Source organism: Sceloporus undulatus, chromosome 6 (assembly GCF_019175285.1).
Source record: "Sceloporus undulatus isolate JIND9_A2432 ecotype Alabama chromosome 6, SceUnd_v1.1, whole genome shotgun sequence".
In the NCBI taxonomy this organism is placed as follows: Eukaryota; Metazoa; Chordata; class Lepidosauria; order Squamata; family Phrynosomatidae; genus Sceloporus; species Sceloporus undulatus.
Genome location: NC_056527.1, coordinates 46,267,486 through 46,292,790, shown reverse-complemented (window position 1 = coordinate 46,292,790; position 25,305 = coordinate 46,267,486). Strand labels below are relative to the sequence as shown.

Sequence of the window (25,305 nt, the reverse complement as noted above, 5' to 3'; positions counted from 1 at the left end):
ACGCATATGGCAAGCCTGGAGGGACAAAATGGCATGTGTGTGAGCGTGCATCCATTATTTTCAATGTGGCTTAAGCATACACATTTTTTCCCTTACACATGGGGGGGGGGTCCAGAATGGATCCCCCCACATATGGGAGGGGCCTACTGTAGCCACACTGACATGTGACTTGGCACCTTTTTATGTAGTAAACATTCTTTTATTACACCACTGCATGCCCATGTGCATTGAAAAAGGTGGTGGTAGGAAGAGCAGAATACTACTTGTGAAATACCAACAACAAAAGCAACAAGACTCCCAAAGAAAGCTGTGGATCCTAGACCAAATCTGAGACAATAGAGATGAATCAGTGGATCAGGATACATGGACATATGTGTCTATTCCTCCATATCATTTGTTCTTTTCTATCTGACCCACACAAGAATGTAGCTGCACAACAAATTAGATCAAGGAAAGATCTTGTGAGTGTAATTCTATGGGATCAGGAAGCTAATAATATATTGGGTAATTCAGCTAAAATTGGTTTAAATGTGAGCAGAGTTTACAAATATACAACTAATGTTAGAATAATTAGTCAGCTGAATGCATGGGACTAAAATAAATGTTTTTATAAAAAAAACCTTCTACACTTTTCCTTGACTAGTTGAAAGTGAAATTAGGTTTTTATATATATAGGACATTCCCTATATATTGTGGACCCATCTTTTTGTCAGGATGTACTAAATCTAGCAATGTGTAATGTTTCACAGAAGTTTAGTTAAAGGATATTTTTAAAAACAAAGGAAAGGAAAGGCTGACAACTGTGCAGCACTGAATCATGGAAAGCCATTTGTTCAAAGCCCAGTTGTTTATAAATTGAATGTGATTTTTCTGCTTATTGTTAAAAGCAATAAATTTAAATAGCAATAATATGAACTTGCATTTAAAAACAATTGCTATGCCTCATATTGAAAGAAATTAGTTTATTTATAGTCAATAGTAAGACACTCTTTTGTAGGGAAAAACTGGCACATATAGGATTGATCATATTAAAACAACGTTAAAATCACTCCACTAGCTGCCAATTTGCAGGCAAGATACAAAGTGCTAGCTGTTACCTTTAAAGCCCTATATGATTTGAGTCTAGGTAATCCAGAGAATCGCATTCTTCCATGTACACTCAGTTCCTCTGGGGGACATTTCCTTTAGTCATCCAAAACTAGGTTAACTGTTACTCAGACATTTTCTCCAACCACCCTCCAATTGTGGAATGAACTGAGATTTGTCAGCTGGATAGGCTCTCTGAGTTTAAAACAGTCATAAAGATTAGTCTCTTCCAGCATTCCAGATTTCCTAGGTCTTCTGGGTTTTGAAATTATGAATTTTAAAATATATACTGATGTAGTGATTATTTTAACATGTATTGGTTTTATAGGCTCTTTTAATTGTTGTTGTCCCCACTTGGTCAATAAGGTGAGGCAGGATGATGATGATGATGATGATGATGATGATGCAATGTGATTTTGCCATGGAGTGGTTGCACATATTGTGCCACCTCTCTTTTTTAATTAAAGTACAATTTTTAACTTTAAAAAGGTACTTTAAGTATGAGCAGTGCCTATTATTCCCCATTACCATAGACATAGAAAGAACAGTGAGCCTTAATAACCTACTTTCTCACCCACGGCAGTGCCCTTTTTTTCCTCATTTATAAGGCCATATAATTATGGTGTCATTGTTATGGGAAAGTTTTTCAATCAAGGCAGAAATCCACTGTTTCCCTCTCAAATGTAGGAACGTTAAATATTACCATGCTCAAAGTGATCGTATTCACTCATTCGACACAGGATTTTTTAAAAAACAAAACAAATAGCATAATTAATTAGTAATATCCATTATTCAGTGATCTGCAATGATACAACTATAGCTTTGCTCCCTAAATTAAAACTTGAACTTTTAAAACTTTCTTTCTAATGTTCTTTGGAAAGTCACAGGCTGGTTGAAAAATAATGATAGGGCCTGTGCTGTTTTCAGGACTGTGACTATTAACGGACTATAATACTTCAAACTATTAATTCAAGCTTGTTAGCAATATGTTTGTGTGGTTGTTAAGACAGTAACTGTCCCAAAGGCTAAGATTAATTTGCTGTAATTTGAAATGAAATCATTTCACTTCTTTCTTCACAATGAGGCCTACTCCCATATTCCTTCTCTTGTTTTTATATCTCTGTGTATGTGTATATACATCTGTAAGTGCATTAATGTATATAGTTCTGCTCCTTTAAGATATGTTCTACACACAATTAATTTTGTCCGTGAGGCATAAAGGACCTAAAACTACTTAATACATCCTTAGGTATTCAATGATGTTTATTTTAAGCAATAGCAATAAACTGCTGCCAGATTTTAAAGCATTCAGTGCTGAATTGCTGTTTATCTAGGCTGGAAACAAGGTAGCATAGCATATATTATTCTGCACTTCTAGTAGTAAAATTCTCATTCTTTAGATCCAACATTCTTGTAACTATACAAATGACATGGCCTTACAACACATTTTATGGACAGGCTTAAACCAATCTTTTCCAATGACAATGCTCATTTTTTCACATTTTGTACTCTGTGAAAATATCTCTTTTTATTCTGAAAATGAGACAAACCTTCCTTTTTATCATCCACAGGAATCTTCACTTTTGTATCTGTTATGTCTTTGAAAGAGGCCAGAAACAGAACTACATCACCTTTCTCATTCTTGATAGGGACAATGTCTAACAAGCACCAAAATGAAGACCCTAGAAGAAAAATAACATATTTAATGAAGATTTTGTAAGGAAAAAAAAAATACAATATGTAATTTAAACTGCCATCATTTTTTAAAAATCCAAAATATTAAAGTAACATTTAATTTTTTTTTAAAGGTCAGTAGGACATCACAGATGTTCAGTTCATGTAAATCATGTAAATCACTGATGGTCAACAATGCTCTTGTTTTCTCTGAAAGGAAAGCAAAAATTTAAATGAAGTATACATATATTGGGAGCACTAATACTCTGATGATGTTCCTTACTTATTTTACATCATAGCTGGCTTTGAAATTTGTTCCTATGTCCTATTTGGAGACTCAGGAATTCCCTTCCCCGAGAAGTTGAACGTGCATCCTCCTTGCTTTCTTTTTCTCAGACAAGTAAAGACATTTTTGTTTAGACAAGCATTTGATCAGTTCCATCTTACTTGTGCGTGTGTGTATGCGTGAGTGAGCCATGTTTAATGGCATATGTTTTAATCTAGTTTTAATATTCTGATTGTTTAATTTCTTTTAAACTTTTGTACTTGGTGAATTTTTAACCATGAAGTTTTTAATTTGTTGTAAGCTGCCCCAAAAAAAAAAAAAAAGGGATAGAAACAACAACAACAACAACAACAACAACAACATTGTTTTAAAGGAATGTTCCCCACTACATTAATGATGGCATATGAAGCTGTCATTACTTTTATGTATTGAGCCTCACCTTGCCCATGACCTTCATTATAGTGTTGTTGTGTGCCACAAGTAATTTCCGATTTATGGTGATCTAACACAAAACTATCACAGGCTTTTCTTAGCAGAATTTGTTCATAAGGTGTTGCCTTTGCCTTCTCCTGATGTTGAGAGAATGTGACATGCTCAAGATCACCCAATAGGTTTCCATGGACAAGCAGGATTCAAACCCTGCTCCCAGTGTCTTATTCCAACACTCAAACCACTGCACTACACTGGCTCTCTTGGTTATAAACCTTGTATCTAAAGCATTACTAGAATGTTACAAATATATTAAAAGTAACAACACTCTGCTTTAAAATGGAATCTAAAGCATAGCTCCTCAGATCTTAGCTGTTAAATACAGACAAGTTGACACTCATTAAATGGTTGAATTATACGCAGAAGATTATCTGATACACTTCAGTCTATGGAAATTACTGTGATAAATGTCTTTCCCTACTGTGTGTCAATTGAACTATGTCAGCATGGCAGTGTTGTTTAAATATGTTTCTTCAAATTTCATGCAATCATGTTTGTTTAAAGTCACTAAATTGATTGAATATGGTGTATTTCATATGCAAACTTTTTTTTAAAAAAAGTCACAAACTATACTATTATTTTTTAATATGATTAATGTAAAGTAGCCTTTCCAGATATTTCCAGGAAGAAACAAACCAATTATTTCCTGTATGAGCAGGCATTTTTAAAAGATCAATTGTAGTCAAGTCAAGTTAACGTTTATTGTACTAGCCAAAGACCAAAGCAAAACAAGCTTATCAAAAAGCAAAAAACATTTAAAACAAAGGGCACAGAATACAAAGGACAAAAAATGTCCCAACATTTAGTGAGCGGTTAAAATAGTTAACCGATAAAAAGGACAAAAGGAAAAAGGGATATCTTTCCTGGATATTAGTAAACTTATACAATATCATCATAAAATCTGATTAATACTTTGCGTCTCATGGCAATTTATGGCAATTTTATTTAATTTTCTCTTTCTAATCTTTTTTGCAGCCATGGCAAAAAGAGCCACTCTATGTGTTACATAGTCATTGATGTCACTCAAAAGGAATTGGACCAAATCAACAGTAGAGCTCCCACTTTTGTTTGTCAGCAAGGGTGTTAAAAATTTATTTCTAGGGTTGCTGTACAATGGACAAATTAACAAGTAGTGAACAATATCCTCCACCTGAGACTGACTGCAGATGCATAGTCTGTTCTCAAAAGGCACTTTGTTGTAGCATCCGTCTAGAACTTCAGTAGGCATTACTTAAAGTTGTAGCTCCGTGAAGGCAAAGATCAATGCCTGAAAGTTTATCTTTATCTCCACACTCTCTCCTAACAATATCTACCACCTTCTATCACAAAACAAATATACAAACTATATTAAAATTTCTGTGATTTCACAAGGAATCTGTGCACTTCATGACCATGAGGAACTCTGACATATAGTAGGAGAAAAAGGACAGTCTTATAACTCTGTCCCTTCAACTAGTCTTCTGGCTTCGAACTGTAGCAATGCTAAACCTATTCACTGGTTAAGGAATCATTTCACTTAGTGAATGAAGATGGTATTGCAGATCCCTAGTTGCACACCCTTAGTATGCACACTAAATTTCCAGTGTCTAGGTTGTATATTTTACACCTCTAGATGTGACAGTCAGACACATTTCTCCTTTGATTATAGATGATAATAGTAATAGGATCCACAAGGTATGTTGACATTTTCTGTATTTTTATCAACCACATGCCATAGTCTTGTCATTCCTGTTGATTTTTCAGTTGTGGATGTTTTACTTTAGATACAGAGAAAAATTTTGATAATATTTCTTGAAACTATTTATTTCAGTGGGGGTAGAATTCAGAGATATAGCCAGGTTAGTCTGGAACCCTGGGCTAAAATGCTGCTGCTCAGTGCCAGGTCAGTGAATAGAAATACCAATATTAAAAGATCTTTGCTAGTGGGGAAAATTAACATTTTTTGTTTTGGTCCCTAATTGTAACCCTGGAGTGCAATGGAGCCTTTGGCCAACATATTATAGTCAGCCTTTATCACAAAACAAAATAACAAAATAGCATAAAACATTACATAACATACAAATTAATTGTGATTTATTAAAACAGGTTGCAAGAGAGGAGAAATAACACCAGATTTGAAGTAAAAAAGACAGTTAAATTTCCTATTATTAGTTAGCTAAAAATTATGTCCCTTTTGCACATTTCAAATAATCACAGTAGTCCATTTCTTGTGGGAATAATAAAAATAGTCTATAGAATGGCTTCAGCCTCTGCCTTCAACCTATGCAGTTTTATTTCAGCCACTTGCTGCTGCATATGAGGGAGAAGCCAGGAAATTTCTATACTCCACTGTATCCAGACCTCCAACTTTTATAAAAAATTGCTTTTGGTGATTATTCACTACCTGCAGAAAAAGCTGTAACCTACTTCCCCTGACTCCTTGTTTTGATATTCCTTATAAGCCCAATTGACAGTGACTGATTTGAGTTTAGCAACTTGGTGTGAAGCAAAAAGAGATGGAATCCTCATCTGGGAGCACATGGTGGCCTGCATCAACAGCTGAAAATCTGGAGCACTCCAGAGCGATGGGAGGCAGCTGATTATATGTGCATCCTGCTGTGCCACCTAGCACCACTGCTGCTAGCAAGAGTCACTCTTCTGAGAGCAGAATGAGGCTTCCAGCCATGTGATTAATGCTAGGTGTCTTATTTTCAGCCTTGGAGGGAAGGACTCATGCCAGTGGTGGTGGTGTTGGGTGGCACAATGGGATACATGTGTGAACAGTTGACTGCCGTTGCACCGGAGTGCCCAGATAACGGGGAATTCAGGTTAGCTTCAAGGTCTGCATACTCAGGGCCATTCCTGGAGTATTCTTGCCATTGTAGACCCAACTGTAGTTTTAACTTAGGATGCATCCACACTGTAGAAATAACGGAGTTTAACATCACCATAACTGCCAAGGCTCAATCCTACAGAATCTTTGTAAAACCACAAATCCCAGGATTTCAGAGGATGGTGATACAGCACTTGGTATCAAACTGCATTATTTCTACAATGTCGATGGATCATATACTGGGAAAGTTTTTTAAAAAATTATAAAAATTGAATAGTTAATATGTTTATTAGAAATAACCCTGCTCACAAACTGAAGTGAAAAAAGCATGTAAAATACTTGGATAAGACAATAAATAAGCATGTAAAACACTTGAGATACAGCAACACATGTCATAATCACTCTCTGATGTGTTAAAGTACTAAAACCTATTTGAAATGCATTGTTTCCTTTCCCAGAGACCCTAATTCTTCCAGAAATCCAGGGGATTCCCCATCCCCACTCCTGGTCCACCCTCTCCTCAGACCGTCTCTCCAGTTTGACATTTTTTACAGGTTCTAATTATATAACACATAGCGTGAGACAAAATATTGTTTGCTCCTACATAATCTCTAAGAATTTCCAGCTGGACTGGAAAGAAAAAGAGAGAGTAAGACCTTGTTCTCAGTACCCTTTCATTCTATATACCTTTTGGAACCCAAACCTGAGACCCATGGATGAACTCTTGTGGTGTCACAGAGGGCAGGTCCTGATGATGCTAAAATGGTGATATAAAAAAGAGCAGCCTCTGATGATGTCATTAAGCATCAGCCACAGTTGCACAGAGTATGCTATTCAATTAAAAAACAGCCAGTCTAGCAAATGTGGAAATATACGGTATGTACCCATATGCATACTTTTCAAGATAGCACTCTCATCCTGTGATTCCTCCCTCTAACCAGATCATGAGATTTGGGAACTCCATTCATGTCTCTTTGGTAACCAAATAGGGACAAGGCAGAATAGAGATTAATTAAAGCACCCAGTGGCATTTTAAACACTGAATTACATTTACAATGGATTGTAGATGGGGATCTGTACATGTAGGGTGACTTTTATAAACAAGGAAACAAGCTGCAAGATAAAGCCTCACCGCAGCAGAAATAGCTGGTCCTCCATTTTAACTGCCAGAATCTTGGCTTTCAGAAATTATTATGGCTCCTGAAAAATTTCTAGGAGATCCTTTATAAGATTAGCCCACTCAGGTTTACTAAGGCTCGGTCCAGATGGGCCAAATGCACCGTGCTGGTGGCATACTAGGGTTAAGAGACTGCACGGCAACCACGCGGTCCCTAATCCTAGTAAGGCATGAACAATGGAGGCGCCCGGTGTATATGGTTGCTGCCATTGTGACGTGATGGATAAATAGCATCCGCACATTGTGCCATGTCAGTTATGTCATGAGTGTGCCATTGGTGCACTTGGGCGTAACTGACACAGCACAAAAAGAACCCGCTTTTCGCAGGTTCTTTTTTTCTCCGTAGGGAAGCCTCATGGTTTGGCAGCTGTGGCTTCCCTGCAGGGGGAAAAAGGCGCCGGCAGGCCTCCCTTTTGGGGAGATCTGTACTGGGCCTTAGATAGAACCAATTGACCATGAAATCTAAATGGTGTACTTATTAGTGAACCACCCGTAGTGTGGAAATCTTATTCTTTTAACTTTTATTGTATAAAAAGAACAGTTTAGGTAGCACAACTATGTTTTACATAGGAACATTTCATTTGAGAATGTGTCTTGCACAAACTCTTTGTCACACTGTGATTGAAGGTACTATCTGAAGAATGTTAAGAAACCTTTACATTGCTGTTGTTTTCAATTTTTTGTTGATTTCTACTTTCTTTTCACATTACAATTCCCAGACAAATATGAAACAAATAAAGAGGAAATCCTCTGGGCATATAACAGTATGTGAAATGGCATTTCAAACAAACAAAAATTGATTTCCCTAGCTTTTCAGAAAGCCTTTCACAATAAAGTATTTACCTCCTCACCTTAGCTACTACACACAAAAAACACTGTTGCTGTCAGCAATCACTGTCGAAGACTAACTTCACCAATTTGTAGTCATGTATTATTTCTATTGCTCCTAGCTACTTTCTCTAGGGGAAAAAAAAGTATCTTCAACCCCTCCATTGTAAGATCTTAAGGTTCTAAACTTGAATATTCTTAGAGCTAGGAATTTTGCAAGAATAAAATGAGACAGCATGTGGATTTAAGAGTACTGTATTCACAGTCGTAATATTATTGGAACAGAATTCAACCAGAACTTCAGGACCAGACTAGACATGATTTAGAATGTTCTGACTCCTTAAACACTTTTTTTTCAGCCATCTCATATTACTTTAAAAACACAATGGTCTGGATGGAGGTAGTGGGAGAGAACTGAGATTAGCCATTAAGACCAGCCATTAAGGCCAGCCTGGGGGCAGAGTCAGGGTCCACACAACGCACACTCCAACTCTGCCCCCATGGCAACATGTGGCATCACAGCAATCCTTTGGTGCTGCATTAAAATGATAAAGTGCCAAAGGAGTGCCATAAAGCCACAGAGCCGGTGGCTACAGTGCCCTTTCCAGGATGCAAAAAGGAGCCACTTTTTGTGGCTCCCTTTTGCAGTGTGGAAAGGCCAGATCCATGCCACAATGTGCAGTTGCCATGGCCCTGATCTAGCAAAGAGGGAGGTGGCTGCAGGCCACCCCTTTAGGAGTTGTCTGGACAGCCCCTAAGGGTCTATATGCATGGGCAGGATATGACAGGCCAATCCCCTGGTATTTCGCCAGAGGTTTCACCCCATTCCTGCCCCCAGTACCTTCCTGGACCAGGGTGGAGATGGACAAGTGTCACACAACGACATGCCAATGCACTATGGAGTTTCCTTGACTGTAAGCCCCCTTACCTGCTGCCACCATGGCCTCACTGTGTCCCATCAGGGCAGGAATGAGGTGCCTGGCTTCACTCATGTGGCCATGGGCCCTCTTCTAACATTACAGGTTGCAACTGGGGTCTTCAAGAGCGACAGGTAAGTGGGCACATGGCCATGTGGTCTGCCTGCTGTCATGTTAGGAAACTTTGCCACAAACAGCTGCTTTTAAAAGACCATTCTAAGGGCCTTTTGGGTCAGGGTTGGTCCAGAAATGCAAGATTAGCATCCATTCTGGCCAATTCTGGCCTGGTGCTATTGGCCTGCATCACCTACACAGGATGCCAAGCCAGGGGGAACAAGGGCCTTTAGTCCATATGTACATTCCCTAAGGAAATATTTCAGTTCTACAGATGGGGCAATCATCTGAAATGGGAGGCTAGAACATGCAAGACCCTTTGCTTAAATAGAGTGGTTGAAAATAATATGTCTATCACCCTCAGCAATGCCCTTCCTCAAATTTGTTGCCACATTATACCTCTGCTGCTCCCTGGTTCTCTTGCTAGTAGTCTCTGTCTCAGTAAAATAAAAAGGGATAAGGAAAGTAATCATGTGCATTAGTGGTAGAAGGACTTGGAAGAAGCCCCATAAAGCCTTTTCAAAGGCAGCAAGTGGAATGTCTAAAGAGGATAATTGTTCTTAAACTCTTTAAATCCAAGCAAGTAATGAGAGAATAAACCATAACCTTCTACACATAAAAAAGATATTTTTTGGCTTGAGGAACTGAGATGGAAAGGAAAGTTGGGAAAGGGAAACAGCAGTTCATTCATGCTTTCTTTAGGACACTGTTGTTGAGCTCTGAGATTATTACAGCCCTATCTTTTCATGGTTTTTGACATCTTTCCTATGGTTTAATACCTAGGGGACATCCATTAAAAGGATTCATACAGTACATCTTTTAAAAGGTGTCATACCCATATTCTTTTAGCTGAAGCAATTTTGATATTTCTGCAACACAGTATGCTTATTGTCATGCTTGACAGTTGTAATGTTTTCTTACTTCATGATATGAGAGTCTTATCACCTGGTAGGGAAGATGTCATAAATGCTCACACAAGGTATAACTCAACAGACTTTACTTGTACCTGTGTGGCCAGCTCAGTTAAAAGTCATTCACATTCACTGATATACCACACATGATTACATTTTAAATGCATGGGTCTTTAAATTTACAGGTATACATATCTCTAGTTAAAATCACAGCAGGAAACAATAGAACTGATTTTTGACTCCTGGAAACTCTGCATTCACAGAGAACCTCTAATTGCCAATCATCTTTGTTAACCAATCCAAATCTAACTAAACCAAAACAGGTAGTTTGTCCCCATTCTTAAACTCAACTTGAAGCCCTCCTTTCATAGCAACTGTAACCAAGGTAGCTGCTACTGTGTTAGACCCAATATAGCAAAGGAAAGCGAGGTTGGTGGCCATAACATCTTTCATGAGTCATTCAAAGCATAAAAACATTTAAAAACATAAACAAACAGGTGAAAATATAATTTGCAGAGGGAATGAAAAGAACCAGAATTAGTACAATGGAGTGACAAGCTATTACATATCTGATGGCATTTCATAATGTCAGTCAACGTGTATGCACTAATAAATTTGTTAGTCTTAAGGTAAGACACTTCACTGCTTTAAGGAAGAATTCCAGAACTTAAGTAGGTCAGGAGTAAGTTAATTTCAAAAAGTCTACTTTAATTAAAATTTGAATCCCTTTGAATACATACATCACTCTATGTTTAGTTAAATATGGATTCAACCCACTGTACATAAAAGATACAAAAGTAGGATCCCGGAACAAGCTGTACTCTGCCACTGTTTATGTCAGTGGGTGCCATTAGGTGCAACCCTTCTCCACATCCCCTGGGGGATTTTTTACTAGAATGGAAACATAATATTTATATACCAGCTAGAGCATTTAAGTTAAGGCCGTAAGCTGTGAAAGACTAGGGATTGAAATAGCCCCAGAGGAGACATTGGAGGATTGCACCTTCCCCCACATAGGAAAGTCAAAAAGAGAAAAAGAGAAAGAGAAATCAGGACAGAATAGCCCCCAAATGCCTCAGGGATATCACCATGTTTTGGGTTTTGAAAAAGGCCTCTCTTGGGCCTACATTGGCTCAGAAGCCATAGAAAACGTGGAAGAAATGCACCCCACACTCCCTAGTGGACATTTTGGAGCATTTGGGGGAGAAATGGTGGAACATTTTGCAAAAATTGTTTTTGACCCCTCAGTGGCCCTGGGGGCTTTCAAATACGGTGGAAATGCCATATACACACCCCTAGAATGAATTTGGGGACATTCTAGAGCAAATAAAATTGACCTGGAGGGGTGCAGCCCACTGGACATATTTTGTCCACTCCAAATTTAAATTGTTGGTACATGGATTTCGTGCCCTTCCCTTTGGCTAGCTCACTGTTTAATAGGGAATCATATGATTGCTACATTGCGTTTCATGAAGAGAATGTAATATATAAATGGAAATGAATGAATAAAAGAAAAAATAGATTCAAGATTCAAGGCCTTCAGTGACACTGAAATCTAAAGAGCTACTTAAGTATCTCTGAATACCAAATACCTAAGTAAAGTATCTCTGAATACCAAAAAAATTAGCAATAGCAATAGTAATAGCAAGCACATTTCTATACCAATGTACAGTACTAAGTGGTTTACAAAGTGTAAGCTAAATGTCCCCAAAAAACTAAATCCTAGCCTAAATTTATATCATCTAATTTCTGAAATTGGCAAGTACACCACTCAAAGCTCCTCTTAATCTTTCCTTGAGATTTAATCAGTTCAACCAGTAAATTTTAAAGCTATATCCAGTCAGGTCAGAGATTAAAATAACTGACACTATATATGAAAAAACTTTATGTTTCCTTAAAAGATTTAAGAATGTGAAATAATAACAATAAAATGTGAAACATGCTGACAGTTGTATAAGGCAATCAACAGAAGATACCATTAAGATTTCACACTGAAATTAGACTTTTGAGCTTTAGTCTCTTCAGATAAAAAGCAATTCAATTTTATTAAATTATATGATGAAAATCTAATAGTAGTAAAATATATCTCCCTAAAGCCATTATGCTCACTATATTTCCTGACAGTTATTGCCTAACACTCTTGTGTGCTTATTATTCAACTTTTTAAAATGTTATATATTAGGTATTCAGGTAAGTGCCTGAAATAACTATTTGGTAGCATGGAAAGCCTGCACTCAAAGTCTCATGGTTGTCAATTAGAGAACTCAAACTTGCTACAGGTTCTAAGTTTGAAATTACAGAACAGTCTAACATTATTCCATACGATTGTTTACTGTTATGTCCCAAGGCTTTTTGCCTTTTCTAAAACAGCCCATAAAATGGAGTGCACTGTACTTCATATGAAGACTTATACATTCTTGAATTTCATTTCAAGAAGCAAAAATATAATAAAAGCTCTTTCCCCCATTTTCTTTCTTTGCCAAGAAGGAATGGTTCTGTAAAGCCACAATTCCTTATTAATTTTAATGCTGCTGCTGCTACTTTGCCAAGCAGGTTACTTGTAAGTAATGCTGAAGAAGAAGAGGCCATGTTGTCTTGACCCTTATTTCACATGATGTTCCCCTGCTGCCATGATATGTCCTATTTGTCCTGAAAAAACTGATGGTGACTCCACTCACAGTCATAGACTGGTGGAATGGATTTGTCATTGAAAGCTGACATATACCAGGTCAGACTATTTTTCATTCTACCCCACTTCTCCATGCTTGTAGAAAGAGAATAGTTCTTCTTATCACATGTTACATGATCCTTTGAAGTTACCATAAATGTAACACAGTCTTCTCAATGCAAAGCATCCAGTCTACCATTTACCTGGGATCCCATCCTTCCCAAAGCTTCCAGAGAATGATCTCATGGATCTCCTTTTACACAACCACATGTATTATTTCAGTTATGAAGCACAGAAGTAAACTTTTTCTTCTCGCCCCCAACTAACCATTCCATGCGTAACAATAGCTTCTACAATCTTGTTTGCACATGTTGCTAAATATGCTAAATTTGGGCACGTGATGCTGAATCTATTGATTTGGAATATCCACCATTTCATGATTATGCAAGAAAACAGGGTAATGTATTTTTAAAGTAAAAATAAAATAACCTAGAAAATTTGTATCTATGTATATGCCCAACTGCTCCAATTATAATTTAAGAAGTAAGAAAAGGGAGAGAAAAAGATGTTGTAGTCCAGTGCCAGCCTACAGTGTCCTAGAATACCTACGGTGATCTAGATGCTAATGCTGTCTTGCCATTGCCTGTATCACCTGCCTTTCTCTGAACCATTTGTTCCCCTTGGTTGTGGCACCCTGAACCTTAGCCAGTCCTAGGTATATTGCTCCTTCCCTCTTTGAACTTGGAAACCTGAAAAATCTTTAATCAAATGAGTTAGTGTTGTTGCCCCCCCCCTAGTTAATTGAAATTTGAACTTCCTTCGCTGGTATGAACATGCAAGTTTCACGGAAGTGATTGTCTTCCCTCCTAAATTGTAATGTTTAGTCACTGACATTACTCTAGATGAAACTATCTATTGTGTCTAGGGCTTTATGCTTTTCAGTTTTTTAAACAGTTTACAACAGTTCTTTTTTGGAAGGCAAAATAATAATAAAAAAACTTTAAATAATAAGTTACTGCCTGTAGTCCATTAGCCTTGTAGAGGCTGTAATTGGCAGTGTGAAGTGCAAAAAAGAGACAGTGTTTGGAGGAAGAAGGCTTAAGTCACACAGTTCAGATCAAGCACATACTTATTTAGGCAGAGATGGGCATGAGAGGTAAGGCATGAGCATCAAAGCAGATTTAAGGCAGAGATGTTCAACTGCAACTCACAACAACCACTGTTGGCATAGTAAATGGAGCTTATTGCATGGCTTAAAAATGTGACTTACCTTGCCCGGTTTGAATCCTCTTCTGGGATGCAGCTGGGTATTATCTTTTGCATTTTGGTGTCGATGTCACCTCCCGGCTGCATCCCTCCTAAAATCCGGCTCGAAGCTGTGCTCAGCTGGCCGGTTTGTAAAGTTGAGAAGCTCCTAACTGTGCAAATCAGCCAGCTGAGTGCAGCTTCTAGCTGGGTTTAGGCGGAATGCCCCCAGGAGGCAGCATTGCCAGCAAAATGCGAGCGATAATACCCAACTGCATCCCGGAAGAGGATTCAAACCAGGCAAGGTAAGTCTCATTTTTTAGCCATGCAATAAACTCCAATGGCAAGAGATGAAAGTAGCTGCAGTCTAACAATGGGTGGAGGCTCATATGTCTTACAGATTTTGCTATATATTTCTTTGAGCATTTCCACATAATTTTAAAAAATGCTGATTACAAAATGAAATAAAACCATCATCATAATTCAAACATTAATTTTCAAATCACCTCATCTCACCTCTGGTACAGTACCTTTCAGCAGAGGTTGCTCTGCTGTAAACTCCAAACGGTATGTTATCCAGTAAATACATATAGAATGAAACAGTTATTATATGTGGATGAGTCTGGGATGAAAAAGATGAGCAGAAAGGTTGACCTGAAGCTGCCCCTTCCAAAGATGGATTGGGGCCATGGCAAACACACGCCACTGCCCCAGTCTGCCTTGAAGATGGCTGAAAAAGGAGTGGCAAAGATCTGCTCCTTTTTCAGCCAGGTAAAAGGCAGCTTTTCCCGCCCCACCACAGTGGCAGATTCAAGCCATTCCAGCAGCATGCACACTACTGGAGCGCCTTGAAATCACCCACATCTCGGTGGCCACCCAACTTCTGGGCAGTTTCAGAGCAGTGTAGGAGCATGCAGCATATAAACGCTATGCTACCAAGCCACATGAATAAAGGCTTTACAGGGTTGTCTGTTTCGGCCTTTTGTGAAGTTCAAAACTGCATCCTTCCATAAAGGAAAAGTTGCAATACTTTGGAATATAATTCAATTAATTTAGCACAACTTCACAATACAGTTTTGGAATATGGCCTCACTCATACAGAGGTCTGAATATTCAGATGAAAAGGGAATGCTTAAATAGAGGTTGCATAACAACATGACTGAATAATGGTTATATTCACTGTGTGCCTGGAAGCAATTAAGCAGTGATGAATGAAATAATACTCACCGTTCTTTTTATAAAACATTATTTCTCCTTTGAATTCTATCTTTTCTTCCAGTGACTTTTCAATTTGAAGAATCATCTGCTCATTTGTTTCAGCACCATATAAAAATTTACAGCTGCAGCTCTTCTGCATGACTTCTGTTCGTGCAAATCCAGAAAGCTCGCAGAAGCCATCGGAACAGTAAACTATTGGGAATCCTTTAGCCACCTGAGCATTTGCGAGGATGAAGTTACTATCTGTAGAAAAAACACAGAAGTAAGATGTCTATAAATGGGCTTGCATTTGTTCTCAACAATGTTGTATCCAGTTATATATTACCTTTAGAACTCTGGTTCAAAGCAGAGGTATTAGCAGAACTCCCAAATGCTTGGCTAAAGAAATATAGAGCTCAGTACCATGGTCCCTTCATATCTGTTGGTGTTTGGTTCCAGCCCCCCCCCCCCCCCCCAATCATGGATACCAAAATCTGTGGATGAGCAACCCATTATATACAGTGGTGTAATAAAATGGTGTTCCTTGTATGAAATGGCAAAATCAAGGTTTGATTTTTGGATTTTTTAATATATATATATATATATATATATTCAAGCTGTGGATGGTTGAACCTGTGGGTGCAGAATCTGTGGATATAGAAGGCTTGCTGTATTTGAACGAAGTTGCTGAAGTTTGTGATACATTCAAATACCTTTTTGGAGGACAGCAGCTTCCTGCTACCTTTATAGGACATACTGATCTTCTTCCTAAGGAAGCACAGCCATACCTATTTATTTCCCTCTTACCTGCCTCCCCCCCCCCCCACTACAAATAGGATTAGTGAAATAAATTAGTTTGAGAATTTCCGTCCAAACTGTAGAATCTGAGGAGATCCATTCCAAGATATTTTGTTGCTAGGCATGGAGAAAACAGATTACACCTCATTATTCTACATACAAAAAATAAGCAGATCCAAATGTGGATCTTACTTCAACACTGAAAATGTTGCAGCATTCTTCCCTTGAATGTGAGGCAAGACAGTAGCTTAGAAAGCCCAGGGCAGGCCATGAAGTCAGTCCTAAGTCAATGTGGATTTCAGTCCAAATATTAAAGGAACTATACAAGGGGCTGAACTAATTTGGGAGATAGGGTTCTGTTAATTGAGTAATTCCTTTAAATTTAGTACAAAATCCAGAGAGGATTAACCAATTCACTGGCCTGGAAGCCACTAGCTGCCACTTCTTGTGACATTCAATCTCTATGTACTCCCCACGCCTCAGTATCTGTCACCTCAGGTGGGTTTCTCATTTTCTCTTAGAGCAAGTCTGGTCCTGCTTTTGAGAGTTTGTCAAATAAGCACATCACTATTCAATATCAATAAATTTAAGATCAGTAAAGAATGATGACTACACAGTATCCAAACTTCTGAAGTTGCAAAGCACAGCTAGTTTCAGTGCAACAGATTTGCAGTCTTAAAATACCCTTTCATTTCTGGAAATTACAGTACATTTTTTTGCTGGAGAATGAACTCCCACAAGTTGCATGTTGCCTACAAGATGAAAATTCTCACCCAAGGATGTACAGCTTCCTCAGACCAACTCCTTTCAAGGCCATCATCCCAAATGAGAAAAGGACAGGACTTGCATTCTTCAGCCAGATAGACACAAGAACCAGCAGGTATGAGATAACTATCAAAGATCTCTGGATATGTGAAAGACTAGCTATTGGCCCTGAGCTAGAGAAGTTTATTCGAAAAAGACTGTGAGACAAAAGGAGTTTAGTCTGATAAGACAGCCAAATTGGAAGGAGTTATTTATCTTAAGCTGTATGTCTTTTGCAAAACTCTTATGATTAATGCTCTCTCTCTCTCTCTCTCTCTCAGCTAATTACAGTCTAATTACAGAAGAATACCTGAGAATATATTAAAGTAATATATGCATAAATGAACCATATGACTGTATATACTGTAGGCCCTTGGTAACCACTGGTGTTTGGTTGCAGGACCCCCTGTGGATACCAAATTCCATGGATGCTCAATTCCCATTATATACAATGGTATAGTAAACTGGTGTCCCTTATATAAAATGGCAAAATCAAAGTTTGCTTTGGGGGGGAGGGATTTAGAATATTTTCAAACTATTGATTGTTGAATCCATGGATGCATAATCTGTGGATATATAGGGCAACTGTATCTCTATATCTGTATAGTTTAAAAAAAAGGATATTTAAAAATATAGAACTTTTGCACATATACCCTGCATAGAACACATATTCTTGCTTTTAAAATGAACAGTAATTTATTTCCTTGTATGAGCCAACCCAAGTTTTAAGATCCTGGAGGGAGACTTTCTCTCAGTCCCATCACCATCACAGGTATGTTTGGTGAGGACATGGGAGACAGCCTTCTCAGTGCCTGCTCCCAGACTGTGGAACTCTCTTCCAAGAGAGGTTTAGTTAGCTTCCTCTCCGCTGTTTTTCTGCCAGAGGCTAAGACTTTTTAAAATTTAGGCTGGCCTAAATTACATGGCAGAATGGATTTTTAAAAAGATGTGTTATGCTATACCTTTTAAGATACGTTGTAATGTGTTTTAAACTGTTTTAACTATGTATTTTTAAAATAAAATTGTTATTTAATTGTTTATTAAACTTAACCCTATCACATGGGGTTAAAAGTGTGGCTTACCTTTCCCAAATACAGTGTTAATTTTGGAGGCAGTTGGTTTCTATCACACATTAACTGTTGCTGAATCACCACCCGGGTCCATCCCAGATGCAGCCTGGGTCCTGTAAGCAGCTTCCGCGGCCCTTTTTTGAAACCGGAAGCTTCTAACTTCTAAAAATGGCCACCAAAGCAGCTTAGATGATCCAGGCTGCATCTGGGATGGACCTGAGTGGCAATTTGTTGACAATTTATGTGTGATAGGAACCACCTGTCTATTGAATTAGCACTGAATTTGGGAAAGGTAAGCTGCTCTTTTAATCCAATGAGATAGGGTCCTATATCTGCAGTTTTAAATAAGTATTGTAAACCATTTTGGGAAGGTGTATTGAATGAATGAATGAATGAATCACTTGAGACAGCATTGATGATACTGTGGATTGCTTTAAAAATAACCACCAAAACAAATAAATGGGTACTATTGCAAATCAAATTTGCACTCTCCCTATAAGCCCAGACTGAGACTGTCACATTTTGGTCATATCATGAGAAGGGTTGACTCCTTCCAAAAAGAACAACAACAACACAGAAATGCTTGGTAAGATAGAAGGCAGTAGGAAAAGAAGAAGACCACACTGCAGATGGATAGATTTGGTTGTTATATGCTTCCAATAAGAAACAAAAGAAAGCAAAATAAAGTTTAAAATATGATTTCATACATTCCCGAACAAAAAGCAAACACACTTTCTGAGGTTAGTCATAACAGTTAGCTCATCTGTTCACTACCCACTCACTAATCAGGAATGTTCAAGCCGTTGTTGGAGTCCTCAAACTATCACTTTTGTTTTCCTAAATGGAAAATGAATATCATTATCAGTTATATGAGTCTGTGTGCTGATTCTGCTGTCAAAACAAAATCAGATTCCCCTACTAGTAAAAGAATTAAAATCATATGCTTGCCATGCAAATTGATGACAGCACTGCTACATAAGAGCTAATGATCATGTATCTAAAAAGCATCTGCAGACTACAAATTAATTTATTCCTGGGTTTCCTATTGTTTAAAATACAATTACCTACTGCAGAGTCATTCATCCTCTCAGCTAATTCAATGTGAATTATATGAAGCAGAAAGAACACTGAATAGATGAAAGGGATTCAGAGGCTATGCTAACTAACTGCAAAAGGACTTACATTATGTAAGGGATGCAAACAGAAAAGAATGTAAATTAAAATTATATCAGGATCAATCTGATATACTTCAGCAAATGCCCTAAAACCAAAGCATTTGTCTAACCATAGTCCTGCACAGCCCCCAGCTGTATTTCAAAAATTATTTACTTACATATTGTGTCTTCATAACATGCTTAACTAAGTGGAAGGAGTGCATATTGTCACCAGAGCTTAAAACGTAGTGAAGCAAGCAATGGTGCCCCAGCATTACAGAGAGAGAGAGAGAGACTGTTGTGCTTTAGGGGTGTTGTCTCTAAGTGTAGCCCTGTGCTTCCATTTAATCGGAAGGCTCCAGAGTTGTGCTTCCTTGGTTCAATTTCAATTTAATGCATTATGCATAGATCTAACCCATGGTAGGCACTAAATAAATGATGATGCTCATAATAATATAATTAAAATACTACCATTTAACAAGATTTTGGATGAAAATGTAAATATTAAGTCTTGTTAGTTAGATTTCTAATCTTGTCTGACACCATGCTTAACTCTCTTTTTTTGCTAAATTGATCAAAGCTTGTGATAGTCCTTCAGTTATTTAGAATGTAGAATGCAATCATGTCCTTTTAGTCTTCTCTTCACCGGGATGAATATGTTCAGATCCCTCAGTCATTCCTCATCTGTATTGTTCTCCATATCTCTTTTAATCTTTGTTGTCCTTCTGTGAATCTGCTCCAACTTGTCTATATCCTTTTTCAATTGAGCCCATAAAACTGAATGTAGTATTCCAGGTGAAACTTGATTAGGGACATGTCTGCACCGGCTACTGAATTTGGGGCCAATCCAGAGCATTATTCCCCAGACTATCCCCTGACTGACCACACAAACTGAGGCAAATTTGGTGCGATGCCACATTATTGTGCACATGGGTGAGCTGTGCCAACACTGCATCGGCCCTGGTGGCTCACCCCATTTTTGGAAGCAACAGTACTGCTTCCTCATGGGTAGGAACTACCTGTAAAGCTTGCCTGGTGTGCCATCACTTCTGCTGAGGTCAGAAAAGGCTGCCCAGACATGTGGTAAATTATTACTTCCCTTTGCTTGGGAAATGGAAATACAGCGGACCCTTGCTATACGCTGGGGTTTGGTTCCAAGATCCCCCATGGATAACAAAATCCGTGGATGCTCAAGTCCCATTAAATATCATGACATAGCAAAATGGTGTCCCTTATAAAAAATGGAAAATAAAAGTTTGATATTTGAAATTTATATTTTTTTGGAACATTTTCAAACTGTGGATGCTTGAATCTGTGTATAAAAATCTGTGTATAAGAAGGGCTGACTGTATACAAAACCAGAGTCTTGGTTTTGTCCCAGGACATTCCATCCTAATGTCATTGTGGCAACTTCAAAGACATTTCAAAAGAAGCTTTGAACAAGAGAAAGCTGAATTGATCAGAATACATTCTAATGTATCCCCAAAGCTAGGAATCCAGACAGTAGTTTCTTAGCATACTACATAAACCAATATGCTGATTTTTGCAACTTTTTTTGTATGGTCAAATTTTAATAAGCCTACAAGATGCACTGTGTTTCAGCACAACAGATTAAAACAAGCTTCTGTTAAAAAAAGAAGAAACCTCACTGTTTTACTGCTTTAGAGATAAAACTGCTGAGCAGATGTTATATAAGATAACAGATGTTTAACATTTGTTATCAGCTTTACATATTAGAAGGATTTGTTATGGACAGGGTTAATAATGCAAGTATCTTTCGCTGTATCTAGTTTTGCTATGATTCTGCCCATCCGCAGCCACAGTCATATATGCTGTCCGCATGTATCTGAGGCTCTAATATTAACTACATTAATATGAGGAAGCATATTTTAAGCCACAAAAGTGCATGCTAAAATAAGCCTGTTAGTTTTAAAGGTGCTACAAGATTCATTGTTGCCTTCTAAAAGCTTGTGGTGCTACATATATGCACTAGGAAATAACTTAGTGAGATTTACAGATTAATAATGGATTCTAATATTAATGTAAGATCTTATACTAGGGGTGCATAGCTATGTGACTTCAGTTCTTTATTTATTGCACTTTAACTTCTACAATACCTCACCTGGATACGGCCGAAGTAGAGATAATCAACTATAGATTATCTATATGGTGATGAACTATTTGAAAATAATAAGCTACACTCAGTAGGAATGTTAATTCTTATCCTTCGCTGATTTTATACACTTTTATACACTTATGATGGATATCTTAGTCACAACTATATAATCAATAATTATTTTATTTATATGAGTATGCCCAATTATAAAATATAGTTTTCTTCCTTTGAATGTCTATTCTTGGTAGAGTATAACATTTTCTTTATATATGTAAAAAGATTATACAGTATAATTTTATTCTACTGCTACTAATAGTTGGTAAATTTCAACAACCTTTTTTCAGTTGTTAAATACTGTATTGATAAGATGTGTGTATTTGTCTATATAACTTTACAATTCCCTTGTAAAGCTGTTAATATTTTTCCACTAAAGTGTACAATGTGACTTAAGTACAGAGTTTGTTTTAAAGCTGTTAAAAGTGTGGAATTTGCTACAGCTAATAATTGTGGGCAATATTTCTTTTACAGCTACAAAAAGTAAACAAAGTCTAGACTTATTTGAAAATACATATTTCATACTAGTCTTGTTTTAAAACACTCCAAAATGTTTTCAGGTGTCACTTTCAAAACCAAGGTGTATAAATTGCTTGTAAAGTTAGGATTTTCTCAACAGCATAGAAATCATGTAATGCTTTCCTTCTGTCCTTTTTTCCTTTTATACCTGCATATTTCTAACTGCTTTGGCACTAGTCAGAGAATCAGGCAACAAATCTCCACTTTTACATCTAAGCCCTTTTGTGACAAACAGTCATAGCATGAAATACAAAAATTGGAGGGGGGGGGGGGAATATGCTCCTGAGACCTAAAAAAAAAAAGAGAAAAAGACATTGCTCAAAATATATGTCGCAAGTTCTGCTCAGAAAACAAAACTCTCTCTTTCTGTCTCTCTGTTGGCAGGAGAGGAGGAGATGGACAGAGAAAATGTTCATTAATTTCACATCGCTCTTACAAGAAGCATTTTGTTACAAACTTTATTCTCCATGACCTAATGAAACTCATGACCTGAATGCAAATTAAGTTAATAATGTGGATGAACCCACAACAGGATTTAAAAAAAACAACAACCTAGGTGCATGAAGATAGCAGAGTGATTTCTATTGGGACCACTGTGGGTGAAATAGTGTGGTTTCGTTCTTTATTTTTAACTGTGACACTAGCAGAATTAACTTTGACTTGCAGATAGTAATTCATCTCAGCTGGCAGGTCCCACTGGGACTAATAGAGACAGTTTTTTAAAAAAATGATGATTGGTGGATAGTGAATGGTTTTCATATGGACTGAGACTTGGGCCTTCATAACAAGCTGCTAAAATGCCACAATTGTGCTAGTGTAGGAAAAACAAACATACTGGTTTGGTGACAGCCATTTTTGCACAGGTCTTAACACATGCTATGATGTTGCTTTAGTCCTGGGCTCTATGTTCTGCATGCCAGTCTTCCTAAACCCACCTCCCTGTCCATGTCCTTCCCAGAATGCCTTTAAGTTTGTATTTTTTTAAAAAAAATTATTTTCAATTGTGCAGCCACAGAAATTGATTAAGTAAAATGAAAAAGAAAAGAAAAGAAATGGGGGGGGGGGGGAGACCAACCTACTTGGGAATAGCAAGGGGAAGGGGGGTAAGGAGCATCATCATGCCCATTTGTATCATGTTACTTGCATATTGGAACTGCAGTGGGAGAAACTTATCACACATAAACCAATAGTGGAAAAGCAGGGTGATTGGGAGGCATTGACAAATTTTGCCTATCAGTGAAAAGGAGCATTTCAGTATGGGATGGAAGAGGAAGCTGTAGACAGGTTGCAATCGCCTGGCCTCAGCTGCGTGTGATAACACCCAGTTTTGGCTTTTCAAACTCGCCTCTATTCTGGCAGGATTTGCAGGTGCAATAATCTCCATAGTGTGATAAGATATGGTCACAGACATTACTATCCTGCTGTTTTTCCACTTTGGCTGCCCGTGTGATAAATATATTTCCCTTCTAGCACTGTAATACTTGTAAAAATATTACATTTATTAATAATGTTAACCACCCACAAACACAAATCTATGCTATACATTTAACAAAACATGTATTTTTAACACACACACATCTGTAATTTAACGATTACACTGTAAGATGCTCTGGACAGTAACCAGTCACTCTATGCTTGTAATGCAACAGGAACTCAGCTGGCAGTATTCCAAATTAGGTTGTTTATAAATCTGCATATAGCTGAAGAATTATCATGACTGTGTACTAATTATGCCTACATTTACCTGCATTTATGAAGGATTATTAATAAGCTAGGGCCAATATATACAGGAATCAGATGCCCATTAACTTGGATATGACTAGGAAATTATGAAAACTTTGTTAGGGAGATATCACTGGCTGAGATGCAAGAAGTGATAGTAAGTAAGGCTGATCCAGAAGAAGGTCTGGTTGATTATTGAGAATTTTATCTGGAGCGGCCTCTCTCCTCAGAGCCTAGCCGGGATCAGCACAACCTTCTACGGAGGCGGAGGAGCGTCCTCCACCTCCGAGAAGGCTTGCCGCCATTTACATTAATGCTTTTTGAATTTATAATTTTTTGTTTTTTAGTTGTTCATTTCCTCCATTTACAAAATATGTCCTACATTGGGGGGGGGGGGCAAAGTTTGTCCTACATTTGTTTGGAGGTAGACAGTTATGGCAACCCTTGTTAAAATATATTTCTAAATTGTATTGAAAATGTTCAGATGTGGCAATGGTTAACTAAGGTTTAAAATGGTTCCTGTTGAAGGCCAGAAAGTCTAGGCCTGGAAGAGCAAGTCTTCAAGGACATGTGCTGAGACATAATATCAACAAATGTATTATTGTTATGCTCCTGTGTAGCATGGTGACTTCATGGGAAAGAGGTGTGTCCACTTGGTGGGAAGGTTGATCATTTGAGAGAACAAAGACTGATGTCACATTCAAGCTTCTAGCATGGACTCTGAAGAGGGGAAGAACAAAAAGCAACTTGCCGCAAAGCCCTCTCGCTTGGAAATTTGGAGCATGCCCAAATAAGGAAGCAGGGCGGCCATAGAGGCAGGGCAGTGCAGCAGACCCCGCCCCTGCTGGTTTCAGTCCTCCTACTGCTGCTCCAAGCATGTTTATAGGCAGCACTCTATAGAAGGCAGGCAGCAGCCCTGGAGCTCAGAGTTGGGCAGCCCCCGGGGGGCGGGGTTCGGGACAGACAGGCACCCCCCAGGGGGCAGGAAAGTCCCGCCCACCACGTGAAATGGCAACCCTACTTCTATACTATCACTAAATTTTATAGCAATTCTCTACAAAAAACAAAAGATTCAGTGTGTCCTTTTTAATATTCTCAAGTGGAAAGGCTGCTCTTGCATAAAACTCCTTTCATATTCCTCTGAAACTGGCAGCTTCATAAATTCAGGTGTAGCAACTATGCCTGCAAATTTATTCCATTTCTGCCAAGATTTTTTTGAAAAGTTATTAGCAGTTCCATTTAAAAAAAACACAGAAGTAAATGAGTACATCACAACAGCGGACAGACGCAGCAGATAGGGAGCAACTGAATAAAACTAAAACTGATAAAACAATTGTTGTCTAACAAAGATTTGATGCCATATGGTGAAAATGTTAAGAGTGCCAATGACACTGTAGCAGTTGCCTCAGTAGTAAGCCATAACTGGAAATGTGTCAGTCTATGGAGCAGGACTATTCAGTATATTACAGAGAATTTCTTCATGTATTTGGTGAGGATGGGTACTAAACAACTGAAAAGGCTTAAGCTACACTTAAAGTTATTTCCACTGTGAAAAACCTTTATTTAAGAGAAGAGCTACTTTAAAAAAGAATACAGAGAAACAGAATGGTTCCAATTAGCAAAGAGAGCGGGCAGGCACAGCCAATCACACTACCGTTAATTTG

At 37.9% G+C, this 25,305-nt stretch overlaps 1 protein-coding gene across 3 annotated transcripts in view; it reads right to left on the bottom strand.

The window, feature by feature from the left end:
• Positions 1-25,305, bottom strand: part of KCNH8 (potassium voltage-gated channel subfamily H member 8) — a 214,237-nt gene that overhangs the window by 98,869 nt on the left and 90,063 nt on the right. For all 3 annotated transcript variants that reach the window (XM_042477363.1, XM_042477361.1, XM_042477362.1), the window contains exons 2-3: positions 15,435-15,668; positions 2,637-2,768 (exon numbers count right to left, since the gene is read on the bottom strand). In XM_042477363.1, the coding sequence (XP_042333297.1) occupies positions 2,637-2,768; positions 15,435-15,668 (366 nt within the window). The remainder of the gene's footprint in view (positions 1-2,636; positions 2,769-15,434; positions 15,669-25,305) is intronic.